General features: G+C 48.9%; 1 protein-coding gene across 1 annotated transcript; it reads left to right on the forward strand.

Annotated features, from left to right (window-relative positions):
* Positions 1-4: 4 nt before the first annotated feature.
* Positions 5-18,875, forward strand: SHROOM3 (shroom family member 3; the record flags this gene model as incomplete). Its single annotated transcript, XM_008935598.1, has 7 exons — positions 5-2,806; positions 5,883-5,959; positions 10,003-10,893; positions 11,968-12,471; positions 13,283-13,433; positions 17,013-17,285; positions 17,910-18,875. Coding segments are annotated over 7 exons (5,058 nt in total), but the record flags the coding sequence as incomplete, so codon positions are not given.
* Between the last annotated feature and the right edge of the window lie 2,897 nt (positions 18,876-21,772).

The following is a 21,772-nucleotide window of genomic DNA, read 5'->3' on the forward strand; positions in this document are numbered from 1 at the left end:
CGGCTTTGGCCGGCACAACGCGGCCCCCTCCTGGGCGCAGCCAGCCCAGGCCTCCTCGGACGGCAAGAGACAGCACCCCAAGGGACCTCCCTTGCCTCCCGCTCGCAGCGACAGCTATGCAGCCATCAGGCATCACGAGAGGCCCGGCTCCTGCGCCGGCCTTGATCTGAACAAGCCCGGTCGAACCCAGCCAAAAGGGGCCTGGTCCCCTCTTGTCGGCACCCTACCCCAGGGGCCGCTGCTGAAAGCCCCCTTTGGAGAAGGGCACCTGCACACAGTGGTGGAGAAGAGTCCAGAGAGCAGCACCATGGTGAAGCCCAAGCAGAGCTATCCCCAGCCAGCCCAGCCAGGGCAGCCCCTGCTGCCCACTGGTGTCTACCCAGTACCTTCCCCCGAGCCACACTTCGCCCAGGTACCCCAGCCCTCTGCAGGCAGCAATGGGACGCTTTATCCAGCTCTGGCCAAAGAAAGTGGCTACTCTCCGCCTCTTCCGTTCTCCTACGACAAGGCCATAGCCAGCAGCACCCTGGGCTTTGAGGAGAATGGAAACCAAAGCACTACAAACAGACCAACCGTCTTCTACCAGCTCCCAGCAGCTGAGAGAAAGCACGATGCCGCAGCAAAACTTCTCCAGCAGAAACCTCCTACTGTGGCAGGCCCAGAAGCCGCCCCAGCCACGCCAGGAAGGGAGGAGTTGTTACCCCCCTACAAGGTAGCGCACAGCAACCGAGAGACCGTGAGTGCTGCACAGGCCTCCAAACACACTTTTCAAGCTCCACAGCCCCAGCTGAGGGATACTAGTGAGAGAAAAACCCATCACCAGCCCAAAGAGGACTGGCCAGCTGAAGCTCAGGAGGACAAAAATGGCAATGCACAGATGAACGAGAGAGATGCTGCTGCTCACCACCAGTGGGGTCACAGCAAGGCCATGCACTATGGCTTCTCCTCCTTACAGAACATCCCAGAGAGTTCCAGGAAGCAAAGCAGCTCTGAGCTAAGAGACCTGCAACCAGGTGAGGGTTATGCCAGCACCAAACTGTCCTTCTTGAACAGCAGCAGTAAAGAGGAGAAGGATCACAGGGGACAGGGGCACAAACAGTGGAGTGATGTGGACCTACAGGCCTTTGCGAGGCAGGAGGAGGAGGAGGGCACGAGCGTGACTCCGTTCCGAGCTGCCAAGCCAAAGTGTGAAGAGCCCCTTTCTCCGCAGCACCCAAAGGCCTCTGATTTCGGAAGGAGCCGGCTCAGCTCTAGCAGCACCCAAAGCTTTCTCTACAGCAAACCGGATGCTGGGAAGCCTCGCTGCCTGGTGCTGGAGAAGGTCAACAAGTTTGAGCAGAACACTCACCAGCCGCAGAATGCTGGCGCTCCCAGCTTCGGCCAGCACTACGGGCCAAGCAGGACGGGCCAGCCCTCCAGCACCAGGTGCTCTCTGCACAGCCTGGAGGACATGAGGAGCAAGCTCCGCGAGGCCAGACAGCTGCCCAGCGAGCCAGGCAAGGTCTCCAGCCCCTCCATCAGGAACGGGAAGCTGGAAGAGGCTGACTGGCACCCCATAGAGCTGCAGATGGTGGCTTCAGTGAAGCAGGTAAGACCCAGCGAATACTACAGCCTGTGTCCCGAAAGTGAGGTGCAAATAAGGGTGGCTCAGCTCCCAAGGAGTAAAAGCACGTTCCAGCTGAGAGGCGAGCCTGAGAAGGAGATCCTCTGGCAGGACAGCATCCAGGATGCCCATGGGTCGCAGCTGGACACACCATTTAACAGGGCCTACAGGAACAGCATTAAAGATGCTCAGTCCAGGGTGCTGAGAGCCACTTCCTTCCGTCGCATCAGCCCCCCGTTTGGGAGCACGTCCAAGAGGACTACCCAGAGGCCTGCCTCGGCCCACGTGGGCATGAGGAGCACGGCGGCGTCTCCCCACACCCCGAAGGAGAGGCACAGCATCACGCCCACGGAAGGCAGCCTCTCCGCCCTGGACTACGCCAAGGCACAGCACGTCGCACGCGTCGGGGGCCGGAAGCGGCTGACGGCGGAGCAGAAGAAGAGGTCTTACTCGGAGCCGGAGAAGATGAACGAGGTGGGTGTCTCTGATGGGGAGCCATCGCCTTTCTCCTTCCAGAAGAAGAGCATCCATTTTGTCTTCCCGGAGAATACGGTGGCAGACCGGCGCAAGATATTCGAAAGGGATGGCAAAGCTTCTTCCACAGCCAGCCTCTCCAAGCCAGAGCTCAAGCAGCTCCAGCAGAACGCCCTTGCTGACTACATCGAGCGCAAAACGGGGCGACGGCCGTCCTCGCAGGATGTCGGGCTGCTGCGGGAGCGCTCCCACAGCTCCTTCCTCCAGGCGGGTGGCCCAGACAGCCAGAGCCTTTCCTCTGCCTCCAGCATGAATTCCCTCCAGGACCAGAACCTTTACCACCGGAGAGAGTCCATCGAGCGGATATCCAGGATGGGGCAGGTATCTTCTACCCTTCCTGCTGAGCTGACGGGGTACTTCAACGGGAGTGGTGATGAGAAGAAGACAGGGCGCCTGGACAGCTCGGTCACAAGCCGAGCGAGAACGGAGAGGTGCTGGGATTACAGAGCCAAAACGGAGCTCACTAAAGGCACGCAGACGGACCCTCTGGGCGTGCAGGGCCAGGCTCGCTACAGGAAGCAGGAGCAAGTCTTTGGAATACCCTCCTCCACTGCCAGGAAATCTGGGAAGTCGGTGTCTGTGGAAGATCTGCTCGATAGGTACGACAATCAGGCGGTCCCTGTGCACATACGTTCCAGGTCGTCTCCCACGGCGGATAAGAAACACCAGGTATGTGGGACCAGGGTCGCGCATACGGGCAAGCAGGGAGTGGGGAGGGGGTGTCGGAGGACAGGCTGGTGCTCAGTCACAGCACTCGCCCCATGGGGGATAGCGGGAGGCGAAACGTGGGGATAGAGGCCGTTCATTGTGTTTGAATGGCCAGGGTGCTGTTGTAGAGGCTTGCCAGTGGGGTACTTCTCCTGTGCAGCTTCCTTCCTGCTGGGGCTGTTCCAGGAATTTCAGAGATGCTGGGATTTCAGTGCATATGCTAGTAGCATGTGTGTGTTCTGGCTGCTCTGGATATCCCATCTGAGGTGTCTTGTTTTTACCTGGCAGCATCACCAGAGTAGCACCGAGCACCTTTGTGAGGGGTGTACCATTCAGGCAGTGATAGGCTGTTGCTGCTGTTGCACCTTACCCTGCTTTCCTGGTGCCCAGTAGAGAAGATTAAAGGCTGCTTGAAACTGCCCCGGCTCCCACTGTGCCTGACAGTGCTGAGAAATGCTTGGCAGAGGCACTGCCAAGTAGCCGCTGTGTTTTGCCTCCAGCCCTGGAGGGAAGCATTGCAGAGAGAACTTAGTGGAGACCCTGGCAGCTCTGCCCGTGTACTCTGCTTGGCGACTGGGAACGTTACACTGATGTCACAGATGGGGAATTCAACTAACTCTGCTGATGGTAAATAGCAGGAGCAGGCTAATTTCTTAAGAAACTGCTGCCCAGGCCACCTCTTCAGCTGGCTGGAATCTGTTTAGACCCATTTAGGTAACTGCAGCTGGTCGACCCACGCGGATTTACAGCAGTGGTGGGTCTACTGCCCCATCCTCATCTCCTCACCAGGCTCCATTGATCACGGGGAGAGCAAGGAAATAACCAAAATGTGTGGACAGGCTCCTCGCTCCAAATAGTCTGAGTGTTTGGACAGTCTTACATATTTACAGGGCAGCTGAGATCTAGGACATCTCGTACTCTTGCGCTCGCAGCTGGCCCAGAACAGATTATCTGGGGGTAGCAAAGTGGTAAAGTAATGGGGAGGAGGCTCTGGGCAGCATCTTGGAAACAGGCCAAACCAGGGTGTGGGCAAGGAGCCGTCCTCCCAAACTCCTTGTGTGCTTCATTCTAAATGTCCTCCCTTGGTAGACCTCAGATCCCACGCTACGTTTTTAAATAGAATTTAAAAAGCAGCCTATGAATATCAAGTGACTGGAATGCATTTCCATCACCACTGCTGCCTCATCCCATCATCAGTATTTTTCCACACCAGCTCATCTGTGCAATTTTGTCACACTTGCCCATCATCAAGTCTTGCATTCAGTAAGAGGACAGTCCTTAAGAAAGAGCTAGGCTGAAGGCCACACTGCAATTCTTTCTCTGCCTCCTGAAACGGTCAGAGCAGCAAGAAAAATAGGCATCCAGAAAGAGGAAAATCACTAAAATGTACTTTTCAGTGATAGGTTGGACAATGAGCAGCCCCAGTTCATTTTTACCCAGCCCACTCTCTTGGGCAGGGAACACACAGAGTAGCTCTTGAGATCTTTATTTCCTCCTTGTTGGCTCATTTTTAATCTTGGATACGTTCAGCAGCCCAGCCAGAGCTTCTGCCTGTTGAGAGCTGACTGGAGGAAGACGATGAACAGCACTGGAGACCTGTTTGCAGGGTCTTAGTTCAAATGTAGAAGAGGAGAGAGCCCTTATTGCTGTTTCCCAGAGTGGTTTAGCTGGATCCACTCCTAGGATGAGGGTTCAGCCCCATAGGCAGCAAGGCAGTTGTCAAAATCCAGTTCTTAAATCCTGACTCAAAAAAGCATGTTTGATTTCCAACCTATACACCAATGCCTAAGTGTCTTTTGAGAGGGAAGTATATGTTTAAGTCTTCTCTTAATTAAATTTGTTTCTGATCTGTCTCCAGTACAAAACCAGAGCCATGAAAATGGGGGACAGAGCCAGAGCAACAGGGTGGGTTTTGGGGGGGGTTTTTTAATGTGTTTTCTCCCTTTCAGATTTTTTGAGGGAAATGTTTATTGCCAGTTTAGCAGCAAACTTTTCTGCCTCACTGTATGTTTTTCAGAGCCTTGTGAACAGTGTCCAACGTTCCTTTTGGGCTGCATATAAATCACAGTGCAGTGTCACTGTAGGAATTTGTTTAAAGATGCAAAGAAATTGATAGCTGTGTGGAATTGTTAGCCCTCGGTCTCCAGAACACATTCTCAGCCTTCTGTCCCCTTGGCTTTCTCAGTCTGTCTCAGCCCACATAGCTCCCAGCTCCAGGAGTCCTAAATCAGACTCCCCACTGACCCTCTCCCTGCAGCAACACCGACCAAAAGAGCAGATCAGTAAGGGTGTGGGGAAGGGGGTGCTGAAAGGGTCTTCGGTGGAAAGATTGTGGGGGAGAAAATCCCAGCCTTGTCAAAAGCAGCCTTAGCATTTGCTTTCCTGTCTCATAATAGCTTGGTGTCCTGGGGTGGGAGCTCTAGGGCAGAGAGACTTGGAGTCACAGAGGTATTTTGGCTGCAGAATTGATCTCGTTTTAGGTGACAGAAATGCCTCAAGAGGCAGCAGTTCCTGCGCTTTGGTTTTCAAAAGAACCCAGCACTGGACTTGGTGATGTTTTTCAGCACTTCTGCCCGCGGCTGGAATTTCCTTTGTGGCATTCGGCGCCTCTACAGCGTTCCAGCCCTGGTTTGGTGCTGGGCTTGGGCACAGAGTGTTTGCTCTTTAACTTCCCTGGTTCAGGCGGCTTTGCTCATGTCTCAGCTTCTTGCTTGCATGTAAAACAGAGGTGTAAAATGCCCAGGTCCTGCTGATCCCATCAAGCATGTTTTTAGAAGAGGCAAGGACCTGCTGAGAGTTTTTAAAAAGGATTTCTCTGAGTAAGTCCACCTGGTGGTCCACAATCCATCGATGAAAAGGCAGAGGGCTCCTCTAAGCAGGAGCAGGGTGCTGGAGAGCAGTACCCCACACTGGAGTTTTCCTCCCACCTCTATAGGGCACATGCCATGCTCTCTTCTTACTAGGAACCGTCGGTATTTTGCTATGTTTTTTTTTTTTTTCTTTCTGCTCGCTGCTAATAACTGTCTTTGAACTCCAGGACCTGCTGAGAAGGGAAAGCAATGAATTTGGCCCTGTGGTGAGAGATCCTTTCTATGTGGTCAGTGCAGGATCCAGGTGGGTATATGTTACTGTCCCCTCTGTCCTTGCAGGGTCAGCTTTTGCCATTCTGCTGCCAGCAGCAGTTGTCATGTGTTCTGCATGTAAACACAAGGATTGTGACAAGCTAGAGAAAACATCTGCACAGACACAGTTCTGGGTGTGCTCTGCCCATCGGGGCTAGGAAGAGTGAGGTGCTGTGAGCTTTGTTTCTCAATGTAGATATTGATTCACTATCAAGCCCTCCTCACGTCACCTTGGAGCACACTTCTGCAGCAAATTTCCAGTTACATAACTTCCCAAATGTGTTTGGTTTGCTCTTAGAACTCACATCCAGATGCTATTGTAACTGAAGGGTTCTGAAGGAAAAAATACCTTGATGGCCCACTTCTGGTTTTCTCCAGTCCAGGGTGCTGCCTCCCCAAATGCAAGCAAACATTTACATGGACTAAAACCAGGAGATTTAATTTATCTTACTGAACTGGGGGCCTGTGTTTAGGCGGTTTTCCTTTGCGCAGGCAGTGTATTTTGCTCAGCAACAGGGAAGAGAGACTTGTTTTTAAAAACAGAGAAGTGTAATCATAAAACTCATCATGTTAGGACTTCTGTAACTATCCACTTAGGAGTGGATTGTTTTGAAGTTAACTGGAACTGAAGTTGATCTTGCTGTATTTACACTGCAATAATAAATAGATGTTTGCCCTAAGCTCCAAGTGCCCAAACAGCAAACTCATATTCCAGTAAAACTCATCAAGAGGGACTAAAAGAATTCTTCACAAAGGAGCTCTGTTTCTCACAGGCTTGCAGTAAATGTCAGTGTGCTCTGTTGTCCCAGTGGGAGTTAACGCTGCTGTCTGCAGAGGCTTCAATGTGCAGCTCTGGATCACAGAGCGGCAGCTGGAAGCAGAGGAAGGCTCCTGTTCTAGCTGGGTCTTACTTCTGACTGGCTGGCCATTTTTGCCCCTAAGAAAAGATCAGTGTTGTTTTAGAGGGACTCAATCTGCCTTCAGGCACATCCTTTTATGATTATTTGAAACACACCCCTTTACCTTGATTTGAAATAACCTTTTCCATTTTTTTCCACGAGAGAACAATACAGCTGGTTTAGTTCATCCTGCCTCCCTGTTTCTTCTAGAGATGGATTGCATCATTCTTCTCAATAACTACTCGTGGCTTCATTTCTGGGGGGTATTTTGCCCCCAAACCTGTTTTCCAAGTAACAGGATTGAACACCCAGAGTGAAAACAAGTTTATTTGGGCATTAAATGTAGGTGTCTTGTTCTCATGCTTCACTTCACAAAGATTATTGGTATTAACAGTTTTATGTTGTTTCTGCTGCATAGGCATCCTGCATGCTCTGCAAGCAGATTTCTTCTGGGAGAGATGAGGTTCCTTTCCCCTCTAGATTAGAACTGGATTTCTCAAAAGATAGAAGTAAAGAATGGGTGAAGACAGGAGAAGGCCCCTAGCTCTGAGGACACAGGGTCCCCACTACACAGACTGCAAATCACTCCCTACGAGCCTTCACTGCTGAGTGATTTTTTTTTTTATTTTACTACACCTAAAATGACCTGAAGGAGAATGGGCATGAACTTTAGAAGCCAGAGGGCTCTGGTTGTCCACTGAGTTTTATGTTTAACTCTCAGTGGGAACGAGATCTGAATCCTCTGCAGACTGAAGGGGACAGGTAGACCAAAGCCCTACCCATGTGTCACTGATTTACACAAGGAGTTCCACTATTAGGATACAGTTGAATGTTCCCCTGCCTCTGTGTGAGTATTTCACAGTCTGGTTCGTAGGGGATTATTGTAGCCTCTTTAATGCATCCTGTCTCTGTTTAAGGGCTCAGGGCAGGACCCCACAGAGCAGAATTTATGCTCCCCCTCCCTATCCCGTAGTTTTCCCCAGATGGAAAGATAAACAAGGGAAGTCAGGAGTAAGAGAGACTTTGCACCAACTGGGAGTTAGTAAAAATAAAGTATATTGTTTAACAGGGAACAGAAAGCAAGAAGGGAGGTAGATATATACACGAAGATGGAGGGAAAACCAAGTAACCACAAGCTGTACAAAACCCCGTCTGGGCTGGCGCAGGATCGCTCGGCACCGTGTGGGTGCAGCCCCGCTGTGCTCTCCCACCCTGGAGCACCCACCTCCTGCCTCTGTTATAGAGGGTGGGAGAGGAAGGGGGAGGGAATAAACTGCTTCCCCCCTGGGACCCTCAGGGTCCTAGATGTTGCCTCTCCCACCCCCAAGCCTCAACCACAACACATCCTTAAAGAGAAGGATTCTGGTTGGCTGTCCTGTGACCGCCAGCCCAAAATAGCTGGTTTTGTGGCCATCCCTCTGACATCTGACCATCCTGCCTCTGTCTGCAGCCTACTCCATGCACAGGCCCTCCAGGGAAGGCAAGAGCAGGCCCTAGGAATTATGCTTCTAGGTTTCCTTGGGATACAGTTACTTAATATGTTGGAGGGGAGGTGGGACCATCCCTACCACCTCTCTTGCTCAAGGAAGAAACTGTCAGAGAGTGAAGTTACAGAAACCCTGGTCAGCAGTCGCTTGGTCTGTGACTTGGGCTCCGTGCTCTTACACGACTCCCCAGGTGTCACAGGAGAGCTGCCTCCTAAGCACCGTTGGGAACGGTTCTTGCTCCGCCAGTTTTGAAATCTACAACTGCTTCCACAGTAGGAGAGACCTTTCAATTAGAGAACTGCCATCTGGTGTTTCTTACAAACACTGAGCATCTGAAAAGAACACACATTGCTACTGTCCAGGAAACACAGACAATACCAAGACCAGTCTGTCTGGGACATTTCCCCACCCCCAGGCAAAGGCTCCCAAATTCTATTTTCAGTTACACCACAATACAGCCAGAATGACCCATGTGTTTGACAGTTACTCTTAGTTTGTATCACTACGTCTGAGAGCAAATTTGGGGCCCACGTCTCAAACATCAGAGACTGGCAGTGTTGGATCTCAAGAACAGAAAATAGACTGGCAGTAGAGTTTTGTTGTAGTTTGTTGGTTTATGATATGGCCTCGTGTTTTAAGGCCATCTTCTCTTGCATCTCCTAGCTCTATTATTACCGCTCATTTTTTTTCAAGCTAAAGAGGCATACGGGCAAGTAGCATACGAGGAGAAATGGCCTCAAGTTGTGCCTGGGAAGATTTTGATTGGATATTAGGAAGAATTTCTTCACTGAGAGAGTGGTTAGACACTGGAACGGGCTGCCCAGGGAGGTGATGGAGTCCTCATCCCTGGAATTGTTCAAAAAGCGAGTAAATGTAGCACTAGAGGCTATGGTCTAGTGGTTAGGGAGATGTTGTGAAGAAGGTTGGACTTGATGATCCTGGAGGTTCTTTCCAACCATGGTGATTTTATGATTCTGTGATTCTCATACTCACCTGGGAATGTCTTAAGAAGCCTGGAAGAGAGAATTTAATCTGTTGGCTTTGCAGCCCTACCATCCATCTGCAGTTGTAGTGTTTTGGCTTGAGACTTTGTAAATCCGAATAGAGCCCTTCTTTCTACTGGGGTTTCAAGGTTATAAGAGCTCTTTTCAATTTTTCTCTGCAGTCAAAATAATGCATTTTTTTTCTCACTTTGTTCTCGGGGACAGTTGAATCATTTTGATGGCACCCTTCCAAACAGAGCAGATAATTTTAAGGGAATTTAAGGAATTTTAAGGGCCCCTTTATGGGCCAAGTTTTTGGCCCATGAAGCTGAAATTCTTAAAATTACTAATAACTGAAAATGGAGTTTGATGGTAGATAATGTCAAGTAGCCTATCTTAGAGCAGTTGCTATTAGTCCCATCTGTAAGAAACAAAACTCAAAGCAAGGCTGGAAAGGAAGCCAGGCACTTAGGTTTTCCTGAATTTTTTTCATTAAGTTGTTGCTGTGATGCGTGCTACATGAGCACATGTGTAACCCAGATCAGCAAGCACTGACCCAGGCCTCTGATATGGTTGCATAATTTGCTCGTTAAGGAGGTTCACAATAGCTTTTCTTGCTCATTGATTAATTATTAATCTTATCATGGTCTGTCTCTTGATATTTAGGTCTTTCAGCAAGAAAGAAAGAAGCCACTCAGAAAAAATGGCGTTCCCAAGTTACTGTCCCCATCCTCACCACAGCAGCGAGGCTGTCACTGGGTCCACCGTGCTGACCGAGAACCACAAGCTCTCAGAACTTTCCAGGCCAGATAGCAGGACTTCTGCCTTTGTCCCATCCCCAACAGAGGCAAGGAGTCACTATCCCGAGCAAAAGCAAGGCTTTAAACCCTTACTCCTTAACCTTAATCCTTCTGGATCTGGCCAGTCCTCCCCTAATACACCCACCCAGACTCCCTCAGACTTCGAGAGTGCAGGTGATGGCCAGGCTCTGAGACAGCACCATGCCAAACGAGATACTGTTCCTGCTGAGGGCAATGTTAGTATTCAGGCACAGTTTTCGGATGCTGTCCAGGATAGATCCCCCGAGACTCTCACGGAAGAAATGATGTGGAGAAGGAAAGCTGGGCTGCCTCACAGATCCTTCCCACCCAAAGTGCTGTGGGCTCATTCCGTCAAAGACAACAGCTACTCGAGGGCTATGGTGTCTCCTCCAGCAGCCACGCCAAAGTTCTCCCAGAGGTGGCAGTCCCTGCCGACACAGAGCAGCACTTCTTCTGACCCCGAGACTCCTTCTCCCCAGGGGACGACGCATCTGCGGATCTCAGAGTCTGTCCTGCAGCTCACGCCCCCGCCTGTGCTGCAGGACGATGAAGACGACGAGGTGTTCATCACGCCTTCCCAACCCCCACTGCCATCCCATCCTCTCCCTGAGCTGAGCTCTTGCACTTCTGCAAATGGCACAGAGGAATTCCCACCTCCTCCCCCAGCGCTGGCCCTTGAGGGGAACGGGGCAGCTGGAGACAAATCCCCCAGGCTCACAGGGGCGGCCGAAGCGAGGTAAGGGAGGTCTGTAACGCAGCGTCTCGGGCGCCGTAGGGCCATATACAGTAAGATATGCAAGGCTCCAGACACATGCAGCTGACCTCCACAGCTCTGCGTGCCACCACGACCCATCCACAGCTGCTGGCCGAGTAGGAGGCTCCCAGGGGAGTGCTGGTGTAGGGAGAGGGACAGACAGATGGACTCACTGCCACTAGGCTTTGCTGGCTGCCAAGGGCCTTGTCAGATGGTGTGGCCAGGGCAGGGCACAAAGCGAGAAGGTGAAAAGCTTGGCAGCCCATCAGCAGATCCACTGGCAGGTGCTTAGCTGACAAGCCAGGGGGGTTATGAGTGAGGGACAATCCTGGTCTCGTTCTCCCTGCAGCTACTGTACCAGTTTCCATTGGGTTGGTTCTTACTCGCTCCAGAATGAAGAGTTACAATGGCTGCTGACTCCTTCCCATTAGTTGTTTTTGAGGGATAACTGAAAATCCGTGATGCTTTTTCCCAACAATTAAGGGTTCCCCAGAATACATCTTAGACCTAACACAAAATAATGCTGTTATGAAATAGTGACCATCTGTCAAGAGGTGACAACACAAATATGTCAGAGTCACAATCTGTAGTGGATTTCTCCTGGAGGGTAGGACTTTGGGCTAGGTGCCCAGCCCATTCAACTCGGCACAGCTTCCCTCCCTTTCAAGGAGCTGCCCTGGTTTCCATCCAGGAAGAATGCCAGGGCTGTGGCAGCGATTGGCTTTTCCAACATGAAAAGAGCAAATGAGTAGAGATTGCTCAGGATGGGACGTGCAGGTGGTGAGACTCAACATCCCCAGATGTGAGCAGAGAACAGTTCGCTCACTGGTTCTTTCTGTGTTGGAATGACAAAACAGCAGAGTCCAAGTTGGGGGACAATATTCCTCTGGTGCCAGTAGCTTCATACTGTGGGTCTTCCCATGTTGAAATGAGGAGTGAGACACAAACATGAGTGAGAGAGAAAGAAAACTTAATGTCTTAGGGCTTCACTGTGTGCTCACAATGGTCCTGTGTTAAGTTTATCTTCATCTCATGGAATTTTTCTGTCCATAGCAGCTTCAGAAGCATTCCCAAAGCCCTGGCCGAGAGGGAGATAACAGGGTTGGGCACCAACCTTAGTGAAAATAATTGGCCCCTCTCACCACCCGCATCAAAGAGGACTAGCTCTCCATCTGCTGTGGATAAGCAGCACCTATTACCTGCTTCAGAAGACCCTCAAAGTGCTGATAGACAGCCCATAACTCATCCTGAAGGTAACCACAGAGAGCCAGCAGTTGTCACTGGGGAGTCGAAAAACAGCAGCCTGGACTCTGGGATACTCAGCACGGCAGCTCCAGCGAAGATGAAGACCCCAGAGGATATTAAGTCAGAGGCTCTAGCAAAAGAAATTGTCCATAAAGACAAGTCTCTGGCTGATATCCTGGATCCAGATTCCAAAATGAAGACAACCATGGACTTAATGGAAGGGATTTTCCCCAGTGGAACCAGCTTGCTGAAGGAGAACATGAATAGGAAGATGTCGCAGAAGAAAGCCAGCAGGACAGCAGTCAAAGATGACATGTAAGCACTGCTTGTGTGTGTTGAGGGCTAATGTCACAGCAGAATTCACTCCTTCCTTGCTTTTAAGGACAAGCCTGTGCCAGATTTTTCCATGTCATTAGGGGTGGACACTGGTGGGAGAGTGAGTTTCTTGGTTGCCAGGCGTGAGGACTGGCAGGGCATTTCTGAATGCCTTTCTCATGAGCTCAGATGGATGTGTGGCCTTGGAGCTCACCTCTCTGGGCTGTGTAGAAAATGATGCTGAGATTGGTAACAGGGCGTAAAACAAACCAGCTCTGGAGCTGTTACTTGACTTTGCTACCTTAACCTTTGTAATTCAGTCCAAAGCACAGTATCAGAGATATGAGAATAAAATCAGGACCAGATCAGTGGTGGGCTCAAAGATAATGAGAGGACAAGTTTTGGAAGAAGGGATGGAGGCGCGTACTTATTACAAGGGGGGTGCAAAGATCAGCCTAGGCCCTCCAGTGTGGTTTTTTTTAAGCAAGACTCCCAAGAGACAGCTGGAGAACTATGTAGAAGTAAGCTGGCGTGCGTCTTGCCAGGTGGGATGGTCAGTCTAGCCATCACTGGCTGATGTGCCTTCAGGGAGGATCTGATCCTGTAGAGTCATTAACCAGTCAACATTAACAGCAGGACTGTGCTGTTCTGCACCCGGGAGAGAAGTGAAAGCAGCTGACATGCCCCCTCTGATGGCAGGAACCGGCCACTTCCCTTGTGGTTAATGGCACTGGGAAGATACCAGAGGGAGTGCTGGAAAAGCGTGGGAAAAAGGCTCAGACTGAACTCCTTTTTATTCCCTGTGGTGTAGGAGAGAAGACAAGGAAACTCCTGTAACCCTGGTCGCCTGTCCTGCTTATTACAACGTTTCAGCACCCAAAGCAGAGCTGCTAAATAAAATCAAGGACTTGCCAGAAGAAGTAGGGGATGAAGAGGAGCTGCTGGACATCAATGAGAAGAAGGTAAATTCAGCACATGCCACCATTTAATTCCAGCACACGACACTGTTTGCTGATTAAATTCCTGAAATAATAATAAGCCCTAAAGTAAAGTGCATTTCTATTTGATGCCAGCTTCTGTCAGTCCCAAGCTGCAGGGGTGCTGGGTGCATTTAGGCCACCAGTGCAGCTTCATTAGGGTGACTCGGGTGGAACGATGAGAGCTAATCTAAGTACTCACTGCAAATCTGAATAGGAATCTTGCACAGCCCTGAGGCAGACCTATATTACACCAAATGCTGGGTGTACAGGTGGTAAGAGGCAGTCCCTGTCCCATAGCAGGGAAGGAGGAGGGAGAGGTGAAGTGGTTTGAGTAAGGACAGCTCGGGTTAGAAACAGGAACAAACAGAGTCCAGCTGGTGACTGCACCAAGTGCATGAGGTTTCACACAAGGATTTTCCTCTTCAGTGAAGCCAATTTACCCATTCTAGCCTCTGTCTGCACTCACTGTTCCAAAGAAATATTGGTTATTCTTTTTTCCCCCCCACATTTTGTCGTTTCACTGACCTGCTGAAAGCCATGTCCAGCTCAGCAGCTCGGTCAGCACAACCTTGGTGTGGTGACTTGGCTGGGAGGAGAGCAGGGCAGGAGAGGAGGAAACATTTTCCTCTCTTACTGTGGCTGCCTCCCACTGAGGAGTGGCCCCTGCAGCTCTTGCTGTAGGCTTGCATGCTCTGTCTGCCAGGGCTCTGGCAGGGCCTTCTGATTTGCCCCCATGGCTGTCTCACGTTGGTTACCTGGTAATTACAGACATGTTGCAAAGCTCACAAATCCCAAGGAGCCACAGGCAGGTTACTTGGCTGGCTGTGCCTCCCTTGACACACCTTCCACCTCTGCATCAAAATCCAGCCGTCAGGCATGGATTTAAAGGGAGGCTTCCAAACTTAGCCTCCCTGTCAAAGTGCATGTCTGCAGCACAACTCCACATATTCTCTCACCCCCCGCCAAGTGTAAAAAAGCAGAGAGAAGATGTGAAGTGAGTCGTGGTTGTGAGTACACAATTTGTCCTGCAGCTCTGACTTGGGAGAGCTCACCTTGCTTTTTTGTAAGCCTTACTCTTTCTGTTCTTGGCTTTTATCTGCTAAGCAAAATCTGCTCCCTGCCAGGCTTTAATAGAATGACAGCTAGAGCAGCACTGCCATTAAAGTAAATTGGAATGTAAATTACAGGTGCTGAGTAGACAAGCCCTATTTTGTGGAGCATTCGAGGTGCGGGCAGGACCTGGTGAGGTCTTGAGGAGCTGCCAATACCATGCTGCTGGAATGGGTTAGAGATGCTCACCATGACTGCCATCTCTGCTTTCTGTGGTCCTACACAGATAGATCATGCGTGTGTTGCTTATCAGAAGCATTTGCCTAAGGCCTTTGTCTGCTGCTTTAATATCTGGCCCGAGTGATTGGTTGTAGAGCACTGCTTCAAAGGTGATTGTGTCTGTAGCGTTCGATCGATTCCTGGGGTGCTGCTCACTTCAGCTGCCTGCTTATGCCAACGGGAAAGGTGGGGAGCAATGGAACAGGAGAAGGGTGCTGCTCCACAGAGTCAGTGAACATGCTGCAAGCATCTGACAGGCTTGTGGGGAGATGTGAGCCTGCTGTGGAGGACAAGTCCCAGGCCTCGGAGATTACATTTGCCTCGAAAAACAGAAAAAGATGGGAGTGATGAGGCCCAGAGAGCAAGATCTGCCTGGCATGTTTGTTCATGCTCTGTGTGGAAGAACATTTGCATAGGCATTATCCAGGAACGCAGCTATGCAGAAGGGTCATTTGGATAAACCAAGCAGCAACTCGGTTAAACCAAGCAAGGAACAACTGCTGCTTCTGAGCAGCTCAGTCCTCCTGAAAACCTGTCCAGATCAATGCTGGACTTCATGTGCAGGCCACAGAGTCCTGCTGTAGAGTTTTCCACCATGGTATTGTAATCACTGAAAGCATTGTTTTAAGAGGGTATTCATAGAATTATAGAATTGCTTAGGTTGGAAAAGACCTTCAAGATCCAAACATTAATCCAACTTTACCAAGTCCAGTGCTAAAACATATTCCTCAGCACCATATCTGCACAACTTCTAAACACTGCCAGGGTTCCACTTCTCTGGGCAGCCTGTTCCAGGGCTTGACAACCCTTTCAGTGAAAACATTTTTGCTAGTACCCAGCCTGAACCTGCCCCGGCACCACTTGAGGCTCTTTCTTCTTGTGCTGTCACTTGTTACTTGGGAGAAGAGATGCTCTTGTATGATTCTCATTTTATCCAGCTTTTGCATATATGTGGAAGCTGACAGCAGGCAGAGGCACAGCCCCAAACCCGTGCTCTCCAGAGGATGCACAGACAGAGTACCATCTGGTGGTGTCTGGCTGAGCAGTGCCCTTAACTCCCCAGCGGCCAAACCAGCCTTTTGAACCCCACTCTTGACAGGTCACCCCTGGGCTAGGGCTGATTCAGAGCAACCCCCAGCCTGGCCTGGGTGTGAAGATCTTACATCCTGTGAAGTTGATGCCTTCCTACTTGAAATGACCATCAGTTTTGATGGAAAGGTGGCTTTGAGAGAGTATTTTCAGGCATATGAAGAGTTTTTCCTGTTCTCTGTGCTCTCAGTTCTGAGCAAATTGAAGCAAGAATTGCAAGCCCCAGGCCACAGGCTCTTGCTTTTGGATATGTCTTTCCCCTAAATTGTAACAGAAATCAGGAGCTCCAGCACATGTGCAGCACTGCTGTTTCTGGAGTCACTGAGCCCTGGGGGCCTCCTTTTCTTGGGCCCTGAAAGAGTTGGCAGCATTTTCACAAAGTGGGCGTGTGCTCTCCCTGGCTTTGTTCCATCACTGAATAAATTCAGAGCATCTTTGGTGTAAATGCTTCATTGATGCCTCCCTGTGTGAGGCTGTGCCTGCACAGGCGGGGAAGTTTGGTCAAGGCTGAATTTGAGGCTTGCTCCTCAATACTGAGGCAGCTGAGTAAGGGGCTCTCGGTAGTTTCATGATACTATAGGATACAGGGGGAAATACAGAGCAACGCCTTTCTTGCTAAGCTGTGTGTAATTAGTAAATGTCAGCTCAGCCTCCTGTCATGCCATTAATACAACTTAAATTCATTTTTCTGCCAGCTCTATTATATAGTTCTGGGTTGTAAAAAGTCTAACATCAAAACTTTCAAAATTTTCAAAACCAAAAATTTCAGGGTGGGGCAGGCAGTGGGGAAAATTCAGGAGATGGGGCTGTAGCTGTTCTCACTTGGAGACTTTCAAGAACCTCAGATGTAGGTAGCTAGATATCAGAAGACAGTACATCAAACAGATGTCTCTTTTATAAACGTTCACTGATGGTAGAGCAACTACATCTTCATGCAATTTCATCAGGTATTCAGTTTATCACCTAGATGGAGCATTTCAGAGTTTTCCCATTTCCTCCTTACCGTCTTCTTTGTCAGCTCTTGCTGACTTTCTCCTCAAGGAACTGTAGCCATCTGTAGCCATATCCGCTGGTTGTCATCATCCGTATGACCAGGGTGATGGTGATTGTGACCCGTGTGGCAATGTGCTTCCCTTCTGGCAGGCTGAGCTCATCGGGAGCTTGACCCACAAACTGGAAATCCTGAAGGAAGCCAAGGAGGGCCTGCTCGAAGACATCAAGATGAACAATGCCCTTGGAGAGGAGGTGGAGCTGTTGATCAGCAAGCTGTGCAAACCTAACGAGTTTGACAAGTACAAGATGTTCATTGGCGATTTGGATAAGGTGGTGAACCTCTTGCTCTCCCTCTCAGGACGCCTGGCCCGTGTAGAGAACGTTCTGAGTAGTCTGGGGGAAGATGCCAACAGTGAGGAGCGGGTATGTATCTGCACAGCCATAGCCTCTTGGGCTTCTCCAGGGTGCAGGACAGCAGCACTCACAAGAACATCCTTGTGTAAGGTGGGACCTCCAGAGGCTCAAAGGAGGGCAGGTGTCTAAGCACTTATGTATAAGTGGTAGCAAATGCAGTTCTGTCCCAGGGAATCTTGGTCCCAGAACATATAAATGTCTCTGATCCTGTGAGTTTTGTCTCCAAACAGTGGCTGGGGTCAGGGCAGCATGTCTGTGACCCGTGGCTGGAGGAGAGGCTGGGTGGTGGTGTTGTGCATCACAACCCACTGCCTTTTGCCTCGGCTGAAGCCACATTTTAGCATTCTTTGGGTGGCTGTGAGACAGAGAGCCACATTGTCCTGGGAGTTGCTGCTTTCAAGCAAGTTTTACTGACTTTCTAGGAGCACTTTCTGCCCCCTATTAACTAGAACAGAGTTTGATTCAGTGGGATTCACATTCAGCCCATCATGAGGAATTCATCCTCCTCTCGGAGGCTTTTGACCAGGATCCTGCCTCCCCAGGAGGTGGCAGAGGTGGTGTTGGGAGGGAGGAGAGGGGGGATCAATGGGTTGGGTGCTGCTGATACTGAAGCGCTCTCTCTGGCGTGTGCAGAGTTCGCTGAACGAGAAGAGGAAACTGCTGGCTGGCCAGCACGAAGATGCCCGGGAACTGAAGGAAAACCTTGACCGTCGAGAACGGGTGGTCTTGGAGATCCTGGGCAACTACCTCTCTGAGGAACAGCTCCAGGATTACCAGCACTTTGTAAAGATGAAGTCCGCGCTCCTCATAGAGCAGCGGGAGCTAGATGATAAAATCAAACTGGGTCAGGAGCAGCTCAAGTGCCTGATGGAAAGCCTCCCCACAGACTTCATGCCCAGGGATGCAACAGCAGCAGCTGTCCTCGCTGCAGCACTTGCTACCTCCGCCGGCATCGGTGGTAAAACACCTCCAGTGGTCTCTTCCTCACTGTGACCTTTCCCAGGGGGACCTGGGATACAGTCCTCCTGAGAGAGTCTGTTTAATCCAAGTACTTGGCAGATGGTTCTCTACAAAGACAATGAATGGAGACAGGTTTAAAACAAGATTTCAATGAAGGAAAAAAATAGCAATAATAAAGGTTTTACTTTCCTTCCACTTCTGCTTCCTGGAAACTTAAATCAATGTGGAGGGAAATCTCCTGCCAGAGATGAGGAAGAGTCTGACAAGAATTAAACACGTTACCTTTAATTAAAAAAGTGACCTCCTCTCTTCCCTCCCTTCCCTGCCAACTTGGCACCTCATTAAATAATGAAGGATCTAAAAGAATGAAGCCTTAAAAATAAAACCAACCCATTCTACTGAACATTATTGATATTTATATTTTTTAAAGAAGACAGAATGTGTAAGTTTTTGTACATACTCTAATCAGTTACTTGATTCTACTTTGTTCTGTATGTAGAAAAGACTTTTAATTTTGTATTTTGTGAAAACCTTAACAAAAAGAGGGAACCCCAAAGATAGTCATGCATTAGCTTGGAACATCTCTTCATGGTTCTGTTGCTGTTGTTGTTTTTTAATATAATAAAGGGCTACCAGAAGCTTCAACTCATTGCACCACATGGTACAAAGACCGTTAAGTGGTCTTGTGAAGGAGATTTTGGCCAGGACAATACAACCTTGCCTTCTCTGGGTCTTGTGATCCTCTGATTCTGGAGTTCAAGCACTCTTTTATGAGAACCTGCATCTCAGGAGGTCAAGTTAGCGTCAAGTAACGAGCTGAGGTTCAGACTGACTGCGAGAGGGAGCGTGGGGGGAGCCTGTGCTTTGATTAATCGGCCTCACGATCTGGGTTGCTGTTGTAGCCACAGCACATTGCCATGAGATGTGAGTGGGATCTCTAGTGACATTATTTATAGGCATGTTTTTGAAGGGATGACATATGCTAAGACTTACAGCAGTACCTTGTTCGTCTGAACCCACTTCATGAGAAATCTAGGAGTGTTAACTTGAAGCCACATACTCTCTTCCTACCCACAGAAATCATGCACATGTAATGGTGACATTGTGCACCCTGGTTAGATAGACAAGAGCCCACCATAAGAACTATTGGATTATTTCCTAGTCAGGGCAACCTGGAGTAACTAAATTTGCCTAACTACAGAAAATGCCAATGCCCTCCTGTCACATCAAGCATTGATTCTCCAATCCTTAAAAAAAGCCTACGTGTTTTTGTAACACTTTTTGAAGCAGCAAGCCATTTACCTGTGATGCCAGCAAACATATCCTGCTCACTACCTCTGAGCCTCAATGCTGTTCAGGCTCATACAGCATTTCATGAGAACTCTAAGCAGGGGAACTAATTTTTACACCTTGACAGCTGAATCAAAAATAAACTTAGAGGGAAGAGTATTTTTGGAATTGAGTAGAGTTTCAGGAAAACAGTGGGGGGAGCTGTTTCAAGGCAATAATTTTTTTTTCCTTAAAAAAAAAATCCTAAAAAACCCACTGTACTTCAGTTTATTTTATTATATTTACAAGTTGTTTTAATTTAGATTTTTGGTTTTTTTTTGCAGCCACCCTTCCAGCCTACACTTACCAAAATAAATCAAAAAGACTTGGCAAATCTGGCAGGCCTTTGTGAACAGCCTCAGAGCAGCCAACGGTGCTTTATTCCATCTAGTAAGTTCTTTCCTGAAAAAGAAAGTCCTGCAGTCTACCCACATGTCAGGAAGAGCCCCCCATCCAAACAGGGCCTGCCTGTTTGCTGTACATGCATCAGCTGCTGAGGCAAGTGATAGTTACCTACATTTTTAAAACAGCTTAGATATTCAGCTGAAAAATTAGTTAAAGCCCATATTTCTGTTGTAAGTGCGGGTAAATTTATCATTAGGGAAGCTTTCTTTGCACAACTTTATTCAAAAATCATTCTCCTAACTGCAGGGTTTACTGAGTTTGATAGGAGCACATCTTGACAGGTATTTAAAGGTAATTAAGCATTGGCTAAGCCAGTAGATTTACTTCCTGGTGCCTTTGGCAAGAAGAGTGAACCTATTCATTGCTCCTTATCCCATTTGGCTTTTCTATAGTTTTTAAAACTATAGTATAATGGAAACTCATTTCCCAGAGTGATGACATGATTTCATGGGACAGGGATGCCACCCTTTTTACACTTACTGTCTAGTCCTTGTAAACTTACTAACAGAAATCTGAATTTTGGGTCTGCCTACATGAGATTTTTAAATCTGAACTGTGGTTATATGGCTGCTGCAGAGAAAGCCAGTAAGTTAAATACACAGGATTTTTAAATACAAGGGATATTTCCCCTTGCAGCTGCAACAGGAGCTGAACATTACAACACGTTAAAAATATGCAACAAATGGTGGTTCTCAACAGGTGGGCATTTTTGCTAAAAATGGGCCTTATTTTTATAATCAAAACACCTGTCTGGGATATTGGCATGGAATTCTCTACGTCCCACCCTGCCGCGGGACGGCACAGATATGGAAGCAGGTTTTTAAGCCTAACTCTGGATAAGTCCTCACATGCTTTCAGCGACACGCTGTGCCTGCAGCCTGCCCTGCCGCGCTGTGCCTCGTGATGGAAGCGCTGTGAGAATCCGGTCATCCGACTTGGCATTTGCTTTTTTCATCAGAGCCCTTGGGCAATCGATGGTCACAAGGAATTCATGTCAGATGCTTTCCTCAAGGCTAAATCTAGTAAAGAGTGTTTACATGCTCGGGTCTGTTGGTTTTAAGATTATATACAAGAGCTTTTTTGAAGGTTACCTGTAAAAATTGGTCAAACACAGAGCACCAAAATGGTTTATGTGTCAGGCCTGATCCATCATCATCTACCACTCAGCCCCTGTCATGATTATTTAGACTGGTAATTAACAGAAGCAAGCAAACCAAACTGGATAGCATTTCATACTTGCTCCACACAAATCCTCAGTATCAGCATGAGCCGAGATAAGTCACCTGCAAAATAAGAAATGGAGTTAGCTTTTCACAGCAGAGCCCATGCTTTAAATCGCTAAGAGCAAACTAGGGGCATATCTAGAGACCTGATCCCCAGGCTTTTCCATGCTTTATTCAACCATTCACCAAGACAGTGTTTACATCTGGGCTTAATTCATGTAAGAGCTGTTTCTTCTTTTACATCCCTTCCAGAGGCGTGTGTGCTTACTATGGCATGGTGTTATGGTTTGCCTGTAGTCTCACAGGGCTGTTGCTTCTGCCTCAGGACATAAACTGTTGTACACCTCTCATCTATTAAACCATCTATACAGGTTTTTTTTAGCAATGTGTCACTGAACAAACATTGTTTGTGGTGTGCAACTGAATGTATTTATGTGGCCAAAGTCGTCTCGGTCCAAAGGAAGGTTCTTTCCTGCCTGCTTTGGCCAGACTCTGCTGTCCGTCTTCAATACAAACTGCAGAAATAGGCTGAATTCAGGTTGTCAAGCAGTCCAGAGGGTGCTTGCTGGATGCTTGTAT

Source organism: Merops nubicus, unplaced genomic scaffold (assembly GCF_000691845.1).
Source record: "Merops nubicus isolate BGI_N331 unplaced genomic scaffold, ASM69184v1 scaffold1612, whole genome shotgun sequence".
Taxonomy (NCBI): Eukaryota; Metazoa; Chordata; class Aves; order Coraciiformes; family Meropidae; genus Merops; species Merops nubicus.